Raw genomic sequence first — 18,105 nt, 5'->3', positions numbered from 1 at the left:
CATCCTGTTGCCTGAAACTGTCTTGTACTTAGAATCCAATTGAATATATATGCCCATTTCCCTGAGTTTCGGTTTCCCGATACTGGCTTTCGCGGGCTTACTGTTCTCAATCCACAAGCCTGTCTGGCTTGCAGTAACAAAAATCAAATGGTCCAAGAAACTGATCACGAGGTCTGGCGGCCATTTTGTATGCCCTTTTATCAAAGGTTTTATCTGTACAAGCTTCTTTTGGTCAATAAAGCTGTATTATTAATCCTGTTATCTTGTGTGATTATATAATGAAAATTTTCGAATCTTACAGAACATGCATAAAAGTTCACAATTATTATTCTCTACATTTCATTCTATATCTCTGCCCCAAAGAGTTGTGGATGCTGAGTCATTGAGTATATTCAAGGCTGAGATAGATAGATTTTTGGACTCTAGAGGAATCAAGGGATATGGGGATCGGGCGGGAAAGTGGAGTTGAGGTCGAAGATCAGCCATGATCTTACTGAATGGCAGAGCAGGCTCAGCGTACTCCTGCTCCTAATTTAGGTGTCAGCTGTGGCTCAGTGGGTAGCACACTCTCTTCTGAGTCAGAAGTTTGTGGGTTCAAGTCCCATTCCAGGGACTTGAGCACATAAATCTAGGCTGACACTTCAGTGCAGTGCTGAGGGAGGGCTGCACTGTCAGGTGTCGTCTTTCGGATGAAACGTTAAACTGAGGCCCTGTCTGCACTCTCAGGTGGACTTAAAAGATCATATGGCACTATTTCGAAGAAGAGCAGAGGAGTTATCCCCGGTGTCCTGGCCAATATTTATCCCTCAACCAACGTAAGAAAAACAGATTATCTAGTCATTATCACATTGCTGTTTGTGGGAGCTTGCTGTGCGCAAACTGGCTGCCGCGTTTCCCACATTACAACAGCGCTTTGAGACATCCGGTGGCCGTGAAAGGCGCTATATAAATGCAAATCTTTTCTTTTTAATTTTTATGTTCTTATCTGCAGTTATAACATTTTATATGTTTTGTATTGCTTTCTGTATGTAAATGTGAAAGTTTAATTCCTTAAATTTTTTTTAAATCTGGAAAATAATACACAATCAGGAAACAATAAATATTGCACCTGCTGAAAATTCATGGATTTAAATAATCTCAATGAAACTACACTTGACTCAAGAGGATAGATTTTCAACTTGCTGCCCGTGTAAAACTGCCTTTGTGTATCGACCTCCCATTATGCGAACCACCTAATTTTTCTATAACGGGTGACCGATCCGCAGTGCCAGTTTTCTACCAAGACAGCAAGTTGAAAATCTACCACAAGTTAATTCCTTTTTGTGAGATGATGCATAACAGCTTCAAAACTCTGGTTTTTAATTAGTTATGTAACTGAATACCAAGTGAACAACTTCTTACAAAAAAAGGTGGTAACATCAGAGCTTTATTAATGTAAATATTATTTGAAGTTAGGTTCCCTTTATATAAAGGAGCTCTAGAATAACTTGTACTTTTTAAACATGAAAAATTGAAGTGTCTTTAGTGAAAGCATTCATGTTTGAACCTGTTAAACTCTCTCTTCCTCAGTAAATGAAGAATGGCAAAACAATTGAATAAAGCAGCTTTTCCTTTGTTGGAAAATGAACCTTTTGATTTTTTTTTCACAGAACAATGAGGCTCTGAGATTACTGGGACCAGGATAGATTGTATTTGAATATCTGACCATGCACGAATGACTATAGATGAGTAACTGATCGATAGCAACTGTGCCAAAGTGAGTTACCATGAGTACTACTAATGGTGACGTTGAGCCAGAGGAACAGGAGCCCCCTTTAAACCCATTATGCTTTGAGTGTGGTCAGCAACACTGGACAAGGGAGAACCATCTGTACAATTACCAGCATGAAATGGATGATGACCTCGTATGCCACATTTGTCTCCAGCCTCTGTTGCAGCCACTAGATACTCCCTGTGGACATACATTTTGCTACAAGTGCCTCCGGAATTTTTTGCGAGAGAAGGACTTCTGCCCATTGGACCGTAAAAGGCTTCACTTTAAACTGTGCAAAAAGTCCAGCATTCTTGTTCACAAACTTTTAGACAAACTGTTGGTATCCTGTCCTTTTGAAAGTAACTGTCAAGAAGTGATGCAGCGCTGTGATTTGGAAGCACATCTTAAACATAGGTAAGCTATGTGTGAAAAATAAAAGAATCTTATAGAACGTAATTACCATTGTATCAATATTGTAAAGGTGCATTGATGTAATAACTAAATACCTGCTCTTTTAGCCGGACAATCAATATCATGGATATAATTTTAACAAACTAACTTTAATCAATGCATAATTTAGCAATTTTATCTTCGATTCATATTCCTGTAAACTGTTAATAAAAATAGCTAATACTACCTAAATAAAAATAGCTAATACTACCTAAATTTCCACCTAATTTTGTTAAGACTGTCAAGCATGCCTTCCTTCTTGATGAAATTTGTCAACTGGTTAAATATGATAATGTGCTAAGAATTCAAGAAATAGTTGAGTGGGAAATGCTTTTCCATTGATCTGGAATTCTAAACAATGCAAAGCAGTGCATTACATTAGAATTCTGTGCATTGATCAAATACGTACTTTGCTGGAGTTAATTAGTGGGGGTGTAGGTAGTGAAGAAACTGGAACTGTTACTGTTCGTTATGTTTGAGAATAAATTCTGCCATAAGCTGATTTCTATTCAGTATTTTTCAGATTAGGAATGTTTGTGGTACCACATGATTATTGCTAATAAAAGCTGAATGGTGCTTGTTAGGAATTGATGTTTTGTAGGAATAAAAATGAAGTGGTGCCTTAACTCAAAGGCACAGTAGGTGTAAAGGAGTCATGTCAGCCATAATGAATGGTTTATTCTCCATTAACTAGGACTCCCAGCATTTATTCTATTTATGTAATACGTGCCATATATAATTAGTAGCTTTAAATATTGTAAAATTCTACTGTCCAATATCCTTACCAGGTCTGCCTGTGGCATTATGCTATTCTGTGATTTGGTGAGGTTGCCCAGTACATTTTTTGAGCATCAGTTTGAAGCTGGAGCTTGGAAAATTAGGTCATGCAGCAGAGGCGAACAAGCGGAAATTGGCTGAGTTTGCATGCTATTACTGTTGTTTTATACTTCATCATACTTATAGTGCAATTGATCATGTTATAAATGTAATGCTTTTGATTGTTGCATGCATCATGGCAGGGCACTAATGCATATGGTACCTCCTGAGAAATGGATGCCACTAGAGTATAAACGAGCAAATCCTTTTCATCAATCAAGTAAACTGTTAGATCACTGAAGTGAAAATTTTCATATTACAATATGTTTATAGCTACTGTACAGGTGTAGACTATCAGTTACGATACTAAACATTATTAGAGACTGTAAACCATATTAAGATAATCTGCAATATACTGCTGGAATGATGTGTCTTATTTTTTCATAAGTAGTGTGTTATTTACTAAAGAGGAATTAACTCGTCATGACGTGGTTAGGTACTTGTTAGCCTACCACATTTTATTGTTTTAGGTTGAGGTAATGTTTGCTTTCTTCTGAGAGACATCTATTTCATTAAGATTTGACATTCTTTCAGCAAAGAACAGATTTGAAATAAAATAATACAATGAACATCACTTCAGACATACACATTGTTGACCCTCCAATTTAGTTCAGTACTGTGCAAATAATATTTTGTGTCCTAAAGAAGAAGACACTATTTCAGATACAAATTCTATCCATAGGATTACATAGGATATACGGTACAGAAACAGGCCATTCGGCCCAACCAGTCCATGCCGGTGTTTATGCTCCACTCGAGCCTCCTCACATCTTTCCTCATCTAAATCTATCAGTGTAACCCTCTATTCTCTTCTCCCTCATGCTTGTCTAGCCTCCCCTTAAATGCATCTATACTATTCGCTTCAACCACTCCTTGTGGTAGCGAGTTCCACATTCTCACCACTCTTTGGGTAAAGAAATTCCCTATTGAATTTCTTGGTGACCATCTTATATTGATGGCCTCTAGTTATGCTCTTCCCCACAAGTGGAAAAATTCTCTCTGTATCCACTCTATCAAAACCTTTCATAATTTTAAAGACCTCTATTAGGGCACCCCTCCGCCGCTTTTTTCCAAGAGAAAAGAGACCCAGCCTGTTCATCCTTTCCTGATATGTATATCCTCGCATTTCTGCTATCATCCTTGTAAATCTTCTCTGCACCCTCTCCAGTGCTTCTATATCCTTTTTTAATATGGCGACCAGAACTGTACGCAGTACTCTTAAGTGTGGTCTAACCAAGGTCCGATACAGGTTTAGCATAACTTCCCTACTTTTCAATTCTATCCCTCTAGAAATAAATCCTAGTGCTTGGTTTGCTTTTTTTTAATGGCCTTGCTAACCTGTGGCGCAACTTTTAGTGATTTGTGTATTTGTACTCCTAGATCCGTTTGTTCCTCTACCCCACCTAGACTCGCACCCTCCAAGTGAGAAGTGACCTCCCTTTTCTTCCTACCAAAATGTAATACCTCACATTTATCTGTGTTCAGCTTCATTTGCCAATTATTTGCCCATTCTGCAAGTTTATTAATGTCCTCCTGTAATTTGTTACAGTCCTCCTCCGTATTGATTATCTCCCCCAATTTGGTGTCATCTGCAAATTTTGAAATTGTGTTTTTGATTCCAAAGTCTAAATCGTTAATATAAATTGTGAACAGTAGTGGTCCCAGCACTGATCCTTGTGGAACACCACTGCCCACCTTCTGTCACTGTGCGTAGCTACCTTTTACTCTCACTCTCTGCTTTCTGTCTTGAAGTCAGCCAGCAATCCATTCTGCTATTTGTCGCCTGACCTTATTCATTAGTCTATTATGGGTACCTTATCGAAGGCCTTTTGAAAATCTAGATAAATTACATCTACTGTACTGCATTACCATTGTCTATTCTCTCTGTTACCTCTTCAAAAAATTCAATAAGGTTGGTCAAGCAAGATTTTCCTTTTTGAAATCCATGCTGACTATTCATTATTATACTTTTTGTTTCTAGATGTTCTTATATTCTCTCCTTTAGTAGGGATTCCATTATTTTTCCTACCACTGATGTTAAGCTGACTAGTCTATAATTCCCTGGACATGTAGTATCCCTGTTCTTAAATATAGGTATTACGTTAGCTGTCCGCCAGTCCTCTGCCACTACACCTTTTTCTAACGAATTATTAAATATGTGTAGTAATGCCTCTGCTATCTCTTATCTAGATTCTTTTAAAATGCGTGCAATCCATCCGGGCCACGGGTTTTATCCTCTGAGTTTGATTAGTTTATTTGATATATCCCCTTTTTTATTTTAATTGCACTTAGCTCATTTCTCATCTCATCATTAACCTGTATAAGCGTGACAAGTGAAAATCTTCCCAAAGTCTGTGTGGTTAAGTATGCTTTGCGTATTAAGAATTATTATCTCAACTTGTAATAGCAACTGCAGGTGGTTGTTCCCAGAACACAGTAGAAAACCTTGTTGATGGTTTCATAGCCCCAGATTACAGGATGTTCATGCTTCCTTGCCTGTCTGTCTGTCTTTTTTTTCTTTCCCCATCTCATACCTTCTTTCCTTTTCCCCTCAAGCTCTCCCTCCCCACCTGTCCTAAACAACAAAAGGGTGGTTGTTATTATCAACAACATCTTGCATTTATATAGTACCTTTAACTTGGGAAAATATCCAAAGATGCTTCATGGGTGTAGCCAGACCAAAAATTGACACTGAGCCAAAGAAGGTGGTATTACGAGGGGTGACCAAAGGTTTGACCAAAGAGGTAGGTTTTAAGGAGGGTCTTAAAGGAGGAGAAAGAGGTGGAGAGTCAGAGTGGTTTAGAGAGGGAACTCCAGACCTTGCGGCCTAGATGGCTGAATGCACATCTGCCAATGGTGGACCGATGCGAGTAGGGGATGCGCAAGAGGCGAGAGTTGGAGGAACACTGAGTTCTTGAAGGGCTGGAGGAAGTTAGAGTTAGGAAAGGGCAAGGCCATAGATGGATTTGAACACTAGGATGAGAATTTAAAATTTGTGGTGTTGGTGGGCCGGGAGTCAATGTAGGTCAGTGTGTGCAAGGGTGATCGGTAAACAGGACGGTGCGAGTTAGGATGTGGACAAATATGACAAGGAGGTTGCGAACAGTCTGGTTCAGTCTAATGCAGTGACCAGGGAGGGGTTGGAATCGGTGGCTAGGAAACGGAGTTTGTGGCGGTGGTCGAAGATAATGGCTTTGGTCTTCCCAATGTTTAATTGGAGAGTAAATAATCAGATCAAACGTCTTGCAAAATTGCATGCACTTTACAAGTGGTTCTGATTTCTTCCTTCAGCCCACCCAAGAACTCTGCGTTCCTCCAACTCTGGCCTCTTGCGCATCCCCTGCTCACATCGCCCCGCCATTGGCAGATGTGCCTTCAGCCATCTCGGCCCCAAGGTCTGGAGTTCCCACTCTAAACCTTTCCGACTCTCCACCTCCTTGTTTAAGACCCTCCTTAAAACCTACCTCTTTGATTAAACTTTTAGTCACTCCTTGTAATATCGCCTTCTTTGGCTCGGTGTCAATTTGTTTAGCCTACGTAATTGTCCAGATACGGTATATGCAGTCTTGCCATGTGATTGTTTACTTATAGGAAACCCCACGCAGGCAGGCATCAAATGCAAATTTGTCTTTGAACTGTACATGGCATTTAGAAAAAAACATGAATACAGAGAAAGCATGTTACTTTTCAAATTTGAAATGAAAATGTTGGTACGTCACAACCGCCCCTTGATACGTCCAGCATTTAGCCTAGTAAAGAGCCAAACTTGTTAGAAGCTGTTTACTGTGATACAAATAGTTTTCATCCTATCCCTGATTTGTCATGTAGGGCACAATTCTGCTGGTGCTGAATAAAAAGTTTATAACAATAGGAACCTATAATACCTGTTAACTGGAAATTGTAAATGACTTTACTTTATTCCGCCACAATTTTTTCCCCCTTCTCTCCAGAAGGTGTGGACTCCTTGCTGAGAGACGGTTCCATGGGAACTCAGAGATTCCAGTACCTCGTTCAAGTAGCCATTGCTGAAGTATGAATCCTTGATGTTGAGTGTGGGTATCACAGCCAAGCCTGAGCCATATCCTGTCCTCATTCAACATTAATGCATGCCTATTTCTCGATTGATTTTTTTTCCCTTTCCTAAAGCCAATTATTGTAGACTCACCATTGCCCTACTAAAGTCAGCACAAGCTGGGATCTAACTTGGGACCTTCTTGATCTTTATGGCTCAGCGACTCTCTTAATAAACTCGTTGAGCCAAAGGGGAGCTCTTAAAATTACATTTTATTTGCATTTTACTATTCTGCTGCTTACATTTAGGGGGTTATTGTGTTTTGAGATACCGACTGAGAATCTGTAATTAAAGGGAAATAAAGTATACAGACTGAAGGAGCATTGTAAGAAAGATGAATAAAATAATGATTGGAGTTTGATACAAAACAGTAACGCAGTCAAATGGTTCAGGTTACTTATACATCATAATGTTAGGTTTCTTATTGAATAGATTAAAGGAGTAATTGTAAGAGTGTGCACTGCCACTAGTAGCACAGATCAGAAATGTGGGTGTTCTCTGCCCTTGATTTTCTAATGCTTCTGAGTCCATTGCTCAGTGGGGTTCAACTCCATCAGCAACAGACAATACCCAGGACTCATCTCTTTTTACTTCAGAAATTTTTTCATTACTCTGATTATTAAACTCAGTGCCATGATGTTCTGTATTACACTGTGCTTGAAGATCACACCATCCACAATGCATGCTCCTAAAGGTTGATGGTGTATTTATACATGACAATTTCCATATTGAGGGGGAAACAAGAAAGTGAGCCAAGCATGCTGGTCAGCATAGAGCCTATGCCATCATCATACTGAATATTATTACTGTATTGTGACTTGGTACCTACAGCACTCCACTTACCTGCTATGGGGTTAAGAGGGGTGGGAAGTCAGACCCAACCCAGACTACTGGGTGCATACTCCCCATTGGTGCTAGCTGTGGGGCCTAGTAATCTTTAATAGTGCTGGACCTTGGAGCATAATGATATAGAGTGCATCTGTCAGATGTTGGTACACAATGAGAAGGAAATTCTTTGTAACTTTGGACAAAGCCTGTTTGTGATTTGATTGAAATAAGTTTTTTTTTAAACCGGCAATGATGAAGACAGGTAGCCTACTAAACCCATAATATTGTATTGTTAAAAAAAATGACAAATTACAGGTTGAGCAGCAACCAGTGATACTTTTAACACTTAGTAATGTAGAATATTGCTGCATACAGATGGCATTTTATATCTCTGTTAATTTGTTTACTCTGATTGCAAAGGAAGTAAATGTGTTTATATATAATTATTTTAGAATGAGTTCTGAGAGTTTGGGTCCTGTTCTGATCATTTGATTAGGTTTTTCAGTCAATGTTGCCATCTAGTAATTTGACTGATTCATGACAAGAATCATAGAAATTTACAGGACACAAGGAGGCCATTCGGCCCATCGTGTCTGTGCTGGCTGAAAAAGAGCTATCCAGCCTAATCCCACTTCCCAGCTCTTGGTCCGTAGCCTTGTAGGTTACAGCACTTCAAGTGCATATCCAAGTACTTTTTAAATGTGATGAGGGTTTCTGCCTCTACTACCCTTTCAGGCAGTGAGTTCCAGACCCCCACCACCCTCTGGGTGAAAAAAGTTCTCCTCGGCTCCCCTCTAATCCTTCTACCAATTACTTTAAATCTATGTCCCCTGGTTATTGACCTCTCTGCTAAAGGAAATAGGTCCTTCCTATCCACTCTATCTAGGCCCCTCATAATTTTATACACCTCAATCAAGTCTCCCCTCAGCCTCCCCTGTTCCAGAGAAAACAACCCCAGCCTGTCCAATCTTTCCTCATAGCTAAAATTCTCCAGTCCTGGCAACTTCCTCATTAAAAATCCTCTGTACCCTCTGTAGTGCAATCACATCCTTCCTGTAATGTGGTGCCAGAACTGTACGCAGTACTCTAGCTGTGACCTAACTAGTATTTTATACAGTTCAAGCATAACCTTCCTGCTTTTATATTCTATGCCTCGGCTAATAAAGGAAAGTATCCCTCCTTAACCACCTTATCTACCAGTCCTGCTACCTTCAGGGATCTGTGGATATGCACTCCAATAATGTGACCAATGCTTCCAGTACTCTTCAAGTGATTTAATTTGCCCTTGAATTGTGATGCAACTACCCTTATTAATCGTCTATTAATTAGATTTGTCTGAGAACCAGGTGACCTCCCGAAAGCTGAGGACTACTTGGATTTCTTTTTTTCTCCAATAGGGGGTCACTTTTGTGCCTTGCTTCTTTCCTGTCCTGTACTCCTCTTGACCCCACCATCTCCAGGCGTCCCCTTGAGACAGTCACACTGTCTCTATTGTCCCCACCACCCCACTCAAAACATTCTCGGCTCTGGCCATCTGGCACAAGATGCAAATGGGCGGAAGCTCAGTCTGCCTGTGATTTCTCTGGGGGCGATTTTCCCAGCCCCGAGGAGGCGGGTTTGGAGGCGGGACAGTTGGCAAAATCGCAAAAAGTGAGGGCGGGTTCGGGACCTGCCTCTGCGCAATTTTGCCAAAGGCGGGTTTGATGGGTGCGATTCGATCCCGCCTCCATCAGTCGGGAGAGGTAGTTAAGACCCTTAAATAGTCGTTAAGGGCCTCGATAATCCTATTTTGACAGACCTTTGTTATTTTGCCACATTTTCAGCGTGTTGCACGACCCTCCTAAACCACGCCAGCTAATCCTGGTGGGTTGACAACTGGGTGGCCTCATCACAGCTGCAGCTCCACCATTAAAACGGAACTTTCATCAGGGATCAGTTGCAGGTGGCAGAACTTTTGTTCCACGGGTCTTTCAGCACTTTTAGCAGGCCTACCGAAGTCGGAGGTGCTGCAGCTTCTATCTCTCAACTGCGGGACCTCCTTGGAAGACCCTCTCCCCGCTTGGACTGAGCGCTTCCCCAACGGAGGTATCTGCCAGCAGCATGGGAACCATTTATTTCCTTTCACCAGATTTGGCTGAGGAGCAGCCATGGCAGCAGCAGAACCAAGCAGCTCAGCAGCAGGAGCCCCAACCTCCTGCTCACCCACCTGATGCTGCACAGGGCAGAAGGCGCCAGCGCATGGAAGCACGTCGCCGCAAGAGATACCCCCCTCTCGGGGTATACAGACAGAGGATGAGCTACCTCAACATGACTGAGCAGCAGTGCCAAAGGAGGCTGAGACTTTCGCGACAGGTTGTCGGAGACATCTGCACACTGCTGCACCAACACCTGGAGCCCAGTGGAACGGTTGGACACTCCTTACCAGTGGCTGTCAAAGTCACCACCGTACTCAACTTTTTTGCCTCCAGGCTCCTTCCAGGGATCATCAGCGGCATCTCCCAGTCGGCCGCCCACAGTTGCATCACGCAGGTTACCGATGCCCTTCTCGCAAAGGCGCACAATTACATCCACTTCTTAAGGGATCAAGCAAGTGTCACCGCGCGTTCAGTTGGCTTTGCAAATATGGCAGACTTGCCAATGGTGCGTTATAGACTGCACACATGTGGCCCTTGGGGCACCCCATCAAAACCCAACTATCTTTGGCTTCCACTCCCTCAACGTACAGATGGTGTGTAACCACAAGAAGGAGATTTTGCATGTTTGCGCCAAGTTCTGTGGTAGTTGCCATGACTCTTTCATCCTGCGGAACTCTAGTGTTCCTCCGCTCTTCAATCCGCCAAACTAACTTAACGGATGGCTCCTTGGTGATGAGGGCTACCTCCTGAAGAAGTGGCTAATGACGCTGATCAGGAGGCCAGCTAACGAGGCTGAGGAGCGCTACAATGCCAGCCACATTTCGACCAGGTCCATCATCGAGCAAACCATTTGCTTGCTGAAGATGCGATTCCGATGCCTTGACAGATCAGGTGGAGCCCTGCAGTATTCAGCAGCCAGGGTCTCCAGAATGGTCGTGGTCTGCTGTGCACTGCACAACATGGTACAGAGTCGTGACTTGCAGCTTCCTGATGAGCAAGTGGCTCAGTTCATAGCCTCCTCCTCCTCAGAGGAGGCGGAGGAGGACCGAGCAACAGCATATCTACCAGCAGCAGCGGCAGCACGCGAGCACATGGCTGCCCATGATGCAAGGGATGCACTCATCCTGGCCAGATTTGCATAGGTTGCCCATTGTGGCACATGTGCTTGGCTCCTTCTTAACACATGATAGATAATGGACATGTCTCTCTGGCCTCCTTTCACTCTGGCTACCAACCTGACCACACAAGTGTCACGGAGCCCGCAATGTGGAGTTGACTAAGCCGAAATAACAGATGGCATCACGCCAACAGTTTGCCATCACTTAATTTTAATACATTCACACAGGGATGGCATTTCATCAATAAACAGAAACAATCACCAAATCTGCACACAGATCTGGAGGTTATATCCCTTGCCAGCTGCACCCACACAGCCTTGGTTTCTTTGGGAGGCCTCTTCCCCCCAGATGAGGGGAAGAGCAACTCCCTGCTAGCTTTTGCCCCCTCAACCAGCATACCCAGCGCCTCATCCGAGAACCTTGGAGCTGGCCATTCTTTAAGGAGATAAAAGTTTGGAGGTGGTGCAGCGTCGAACAAAAACCAGTGGAATGAGCCAAGGCAGCAAGCAGCCCTTAAATGAAGCTGGATAAGTGACGTCAGCAGAGGCGAGTTTCAGTCCCAAAAGACTAATTGACCCAGGGGAACCCACACCTCTGAAAGTAACTGGCCAATTAGGGGAAAATCGCAAATTTTTCCCACCTGACAGTGGAGGTGGGTTTGGAACCCACCCAAACCGAAACCCGCCTCCAATGGGAAAATCGTGCCTTCTGCTTCTGTTCATTCAACTGGTGCTCTCTCTCAGCCTGGACCTATGCTCGCTCTCTCACTCCCATAAAATTATATGTAACCAGATACTACAAGAATCTGAAATAAGTTGACAGAACTGCAACTTTTATTTCCATAAAGAATGCAGCCACTGAAAATCCTGAACTGATGGCCCTCACGGGAAGTATAGTTGGGTTTCAAGGATGAGTCTGAAATTAACATTAGTTGGCACTGTTTAAGAAAGTTTGAATAGTTCCAAGTGCCATGAAAGCAGTAACAGTAGTTCAGCAAGGGATGTTATAAATGGAGTAAATAATGGGGAAATATTCTGGCTCCAGACCAGCAGTACTATTAGTTCTGTGCTACAGACCAACAAATCAAGGGAGAGATGAGGATCTGCAGCTGTACAACCAAATCAGTAAAGTAGCAAATGAAGGAGGTAATTGTGACAGGAGATTTCAATTATCAGGTGGACAAAAGAGCAACAGGCACAAGAAATGTGAGGCCCAAGAGGCATTTATTGATGGAATGAATGATTTCTTTTTAACTCAACATGTTGGGACAAGTATACGAGGAGTCTATATATTGGATTTTTTAAATTCGCTTATGGGATCTGGGTGTCGCTGGCAAGGCCAGCATTTATTGCACATCCCTAGTTGCCCTTGAGAAGGTGGTGGTGAGCCGCCTTCTTGAACCGCTGCAGTCCGTGTGGTGAAGGTACTCCCACAGTGCTGTTAGGTAGGGAGTTCCAGGATTTTGACCCAGCGATGATGAAGAATTGGCGATATACTTCTAAGTCAGGATGGCGTGTGACTTGGAGGTGGTGGTGTTCCCATGTGCCAGCTGCTTTTGTCCTTCTAGGTAGAAGAGGTCGTGGGTTTGGGAGGTGCTGCCGAAGAAGCCTTGGTGAGTTGCTGCAGTGCATCTTATAGATGGTACACACTGCAGCCACAGTACGCCGGTGGTGCAGGGAGTGAATGTTTAAGGTGGTGGATGGGGTGCCAATCAAACGGGCTGCTTTGTCCTGGATGGTGTTGAGCTTCTTGAGTGTTGTTGCAGCTTCACTCATCCAGGCAAGTGGAGAGTATTCCATCACACTCCTTACTTGTGTCTTGTAGATAGTGGAAAGGCTTTGGGGAGTCAGGAGGTGAGACACTCACCAAGAATACTTAGCCTTTGACCTACTCTTGTTGTCACAGTATTTATGTGGCTGGTCCAGTTAAGTTTCTGGTCAATGGTGACCCCCCCAGGATGTTGATGGTGGGGGATTTGGCGATGGTAATGCCGTTGAATGTCAAGGGGAGGTGGTTAGACTCTCGCTTGTTGGAGATAGTCATTGCCTGGCACTTCTGTGGCGCGAATGTTACCTGCCACTTATCAGCCCAAGCCTGAACTTCGTCCAGGTCTACTTCATTATCTGAGGAGTTGTGAATGGCGCTGAATACTGTGCAGTCATCAGCGAACATCCCCATTTCTGACCTTATGTTGGAGGGAAGGTCATTGATGAAGCAGCTGAAGATGGTTGGACCTAGGACATTGTTCTGAGGAACTCCTGCAGCGATATCCTGGGGCTGTGATGATTGACCTTCAGTCACCACAACCATCTTCCTTTGTGCTAGGTATGATTCCAGCCAGTGGAGCGTTTTCCCCCTGATTCCCATTGACTTCAATTTTACTAGGGCTCCTTGATGCCACACTCGGTCCAATGTTGCCTTGATGTCAAGCGCAGTCACTCTCACCTTACCTTTGGAATTCAGCTCCTTTGCCCATGTTTGGACCAAGGCTGTAATGAGGTTGGGAGCCATGTGGTCTTGGTGGAACCCAAACTGGGCATCAGTGAGCAGGGTATTGGTGAGTAAGTACTGCTTGATAGTACTGTCGATGACACCTTCCATCACTTTGCTGATGATTGAGAGTAGACTGATGGGGTGGTAATTGGCCGGGTTGGATTTGTCCTGTTTTTTGTGGACAGGACCTACCTGGGCAGTTTTCCATAGTGTCAGATAGATGCCAGTGTTGTAGCTGTACTGGAATAGCTTGGCTAGAAGCGCTGCTAGTTCTGGAGCACAAGTCTTCAGCCCGATAGCCGGGATGTTGTCGGGGCCCATAGCCTAGTGTCTAATCATGAGCCCTAGCTAATAGTTGACCTGGAGATGAGAAATACATTGAAAATTCAGACCATTCCATTATAAGATGTAAAATATATGGCTGTTACAAATGTAGAACTAATAGTATGCTGGTGTCATATTTCAATAATACTTGGTTTACAGAAATGAAGAGACTTAAACGTGGTTAAGTGGGAGAGAGAGCTGGGTGCAGATAAATGTAGTACAAAAAATGGATACAGTACTTTTTTTAGGTCCTGAAAAGAAAAAAATCCTTATATTCTTTTCCTTTTCAAAAGGGGTATATATGATGAGAGGAAAGTGTAATAGTCCAATGGGGACTTAATTTGGCACTACCACTCTAGAAGAAGCAGTTAGGTTTTTTTTGTTCTTGGGTGACATTGGCAAACCAGTATTTATTACTCATTCCTAGTTACTTGTGGGCAGAAAGTGTCAACCATGTAATGTGTGACTGGAGCTACATGTAGGCCAAACTGGGAGGGGATGACAAGTTTCCTTCCCTGAAGGACATTAGTGAACTAGTTGTATTTTTACAACTATCAGGCAGCTTTCATGGTCATTTTCTCATACTAACTCGCCAGTTACCAGATTTATTGAATTCAGCTTCACAACTTGTATTGGTGGGTTCTAAACTCAGGATCTCAGGGTTGCTTGTCCAGCACTATAATGATTAGGACACTGGATCCAGTAAAGCTCAGTTATAATAGGCTTCAATGAGGTCTGTCCTCAACTGCCTTCTTCCTAGACTGTAGATCTTGAGGTTTTCTAATCTTTCCTCACAGCATTTCCGTTTTGCACATAAGATCAGTCTTGTTGCTTTTCTTGTATCCAATGCCTTTATATCTTTTTGTAGCATGTGCGACCATAGAATTATAGAATTTTACAGTACAAAAGATGATTTGGTCCATCAGTGTGTCTCTCTCAAAGAGCTATACACAGTCCTATTCCACTGCCCTTTTCCCATACCCTTTTAAATACTTTTTTTCCAAATATTTATCCCTATCACTTTTTAAAACTATTAAAGATTCTGCTTCAACCACTATTTTTGGTAGGGCATTCCATGCATTAAAAAAAAATCTCCTAATCTGCCCCTTTCCTCTTTTGGTGATCATCTTCATTTATATTCTCTAGCTACTGACTCACCAGTCAGTAGGAATTGTTTCTCCCCTCTGCCCTGCATTTACCCCTATCCGATCACCTCCTAACCTTCTTTGTTCCAATGAAGAGAGCTCCATTTTCTCTAGCCTCTCATACCTGGTATCATCTTCGTGAATCTCTTCTGCACACTCCCCTTGACATCCTTTTGAAAATAAGATGCTCAAAACCAGGCACAGTATTCTAACTGTGACCTAGCTAATAATTTATATAGGCTCAGCTTTACCTATGAAGCCTCATAATAATTACAGTTGACTTTCATTCTACTGTTCTGGTTATATATCCCAATACTTTTATTTTTAAATTGCTTTACCACATTGCATTGACATTAAAAATGATGAGTCTAATATTACATCCAGGCCATTTTCCAGTGATTACCTAATTCATTTTGTCTGTATCATAAGACTTTTTAATGTTGCAGCTATTAAATATCAAAAGCAAAGGACTCAAAAAATCACAGAAATCACAGAAACCCCACAGTGCAGATAGAGGCCATTTCGGCCCATCGAGCCTGCACCGACACATATCCCACCCGATCCCCGTAACCCCTACACCAACACATATCCCACCCTATCCCCGTAACCCCACGTATTTAATCCCCCTAACACTAAGGGTCAATTTATCATAGCCAATCAACCTAACCCGCACATCTTTGGACTGTGGGAGGAAACCGGAGCACCCGGAGGAAACCCACGCAAACACGGGGAGAATGTGCAAACTCCACACAGACAGTCGCCCGAGGCCGGATTCGAACCCGGGTCCCTGGCGCTGTGAGGCAACAGTGCTAACCACTATGCCACCGTGCTGCCCTGGGGTGGCTATAATGGGGGAGCTATAAAGCAATTTACCAGCTTGTAAACAGCACCAATCCGTCTCTGGTTTCCTTTGCTGCTTCTGATCATTTTGTGGCCTGTTACAGTTCTGTTGTCCCTTACCAACAAACTCCTTCCTTGTACCAAATACAATACGACATTTTCTTTCTTTTTGGGTTGTGCTTATGTAAAAGTTCAATTAACCGAAATATTCCTATTTAAAAATGGTAATTGTTTTCAGGATTCCAAAGGTACTGTGACTCTGGGTGGTGCTGTGAGTCTAATGTTATGTGACACTTGGACTACAGTGGGGCTGCACTTACATTACGTGACAGCCCTACTGTACCTCATTATTAATCCCATATAAGTCCATTTTAGAAAGATTGAGTGCAGGAAACCTGCAAGCTCCAGAAATAGCCCAAAACAATGATTCCTGTTTTCTTTTGTCATGAACATAAGAACATAAGAAATAGGAGCAGGAGTAGGCCAATCGGCCCCTCGAGCCTGCTCCGCCATTCAATAAGATCATGGCTGATCTGATCCTAACCGCCAATCCACTATCACAGAACCATCTCCTGAATCTAACAGAATTAGACACACGAAATAGGAGCAGGATCAGGCTACACGACCCCTGGGCCCGCTCCGCTACCCACAGGGCCATGACCGATCCGAACCTAGACTCATGTCCAAGTTCCTGCCCGCTCCCCGTAACCCTTAATTCCCTTTACTTCTAGGAAACTGTCTATTTCTGTTTTAAATTTATGTAATGATGTAGCTTCTACAGCTTTTTGGGGCATCATATTCCATGGACCTACCACCCTCTGAGTGAAGTAGGTCCTCCTCATCTCAGTTTTGAAAGAGCAGCCCCTTATTCTAAGACTATGCCCCCTAGTTCTAGTTTCACCCATCATCGGGAACATCTTCCCCGCATCCACCCGATCCAACCCCTTCACAATCTTATGTTTCAATAAGATCGCCTCTCATTCTTCTGAACTCCAATGAGTAGAGTCCCAATCTACTCAACCTCTCCTCATATGTCCATCCCCTCATCCCCGGGATTAACCGAGTGAACCTTCTTTGTACTGACTCGAGAGCAAGTATGTCCTTTCTTAAGTATGGACACCAAAACTGTACGCAGTATTCCAGGTGCGGTCTCACCAATACCTTGTACAACTGAAGCAATACCTCCCTATTTTTATATTCTATCCCCCTAGCAATGAAAGCCAACATTCCATTGGCCTTCTTAATCAATTGCTGCATTTGCATTCCATCCTTTTGAGTTTCGTGCACCAGGACCCCCAGATCCCTTTGTACTTCAGTACTTTCCAGTTTCTTGCCATTAAGATAATAACTTGCTCTATGATTTTTCCTGCCAAAGTGCATAACCTCACACTTTCCAGTATTGTATTCCATCTGCCAAATCTCTGCCCACTTACTTAGCCTGTCGATGTCCCCTTGCAGGTTTTTTATGTCCTCCTCACTCACTACTTTCCCTCCCATGAACGGAGAGCAGCAGCTGTATTGTGCACTTTGGGCGCTTACACTTCTCCCACTATTAGCATATCTTCATTACAGATTGTGTTTTCCTTTATTCCGATTATTAACAAATATTCCTTTGTTTCCCTACTTTAAAAAAAATGCATGGGGACGACATTGCATTCGCCTGTCCAAGGCTGCTGCCATCAGGTCACTCCGATAGTGGCTTTTCGACTCATAGAAACATGTGGCTTGTATTTTAGATGTACTGTGGTTTGGGTTCATTCATGTTTTATATTTTGGTAAATTTGTTTGTCTTGCCTGTGCCTATAAGGCTGCACTCAATCTTTTATGAATGGACCTGTATGGGATTAATAATGAGGTACAGTAGGGCTGTCACATAATGTAGGTGCAGCCCCACTGTAGTCCATGACTCACAGCACCACCCAGAGTAGAATGAGAAGAAACGATCAACCAGCCAACAACTCTCACCCCAGTCAACGGACAGCCTTCACCCACAAATCACGCTGAGCAAGTTTGCTGCCCCCTGCCATGCATCCTCTCTCTCTTTCCCTCCTCTCCCCCCTCCCCCCACCAC

At 43.0% G+C, this 18,105-nt stretch overlaps 1 protein-coding gene across 1 annotated transcript in view; it reads left to right on the top strand.

Annotated features, from left to right (window-relative positions):
* lnx2a (ligand of numb-protein X 2a) overlaps nucleotides 1–18,105 on the top strand; it is a 262,548-nt gene that overhangs the window by 115,496 nt on the left and 128,947 nt on the right. The window contains exon 2 of the mRNA XM_085999279.1: nucleotides 1,650–2,167. Within this exon, the coding sequence (XP_085855405.1) occupies nucleotides 1,767–2,167 (401 nt within the window). The 5' untranslated portion in view covers nucleotides 1,650–1,766. The remainder of the gene's footprint in view (nucleotides 1–1,649; nucleotides 2,168–18,105) is intronic.

The sequence above is a fragment of the Somniosus microcephalus genome, chromosome 10 (genome assembly GCF_052327205.1).
Source record: "Somniosus microcephalus isolate GS21.2 chromosome 10, FLI_Smic_1.0, whole genome shotgun sequence".
In the NCBI taxonomy this organism is placed as follows: domain Eukaryota; kingdom Metazoa; phylum Chordata; class Chondrichthyes; order Squaliformes; family Somniosidae; genus Somniosus; species Somniosus microcephalus.
Note: the sequence above shows the minus strand (reverse complement) of the source record. Positions and strands in the feature narration are given on the sequence as shown.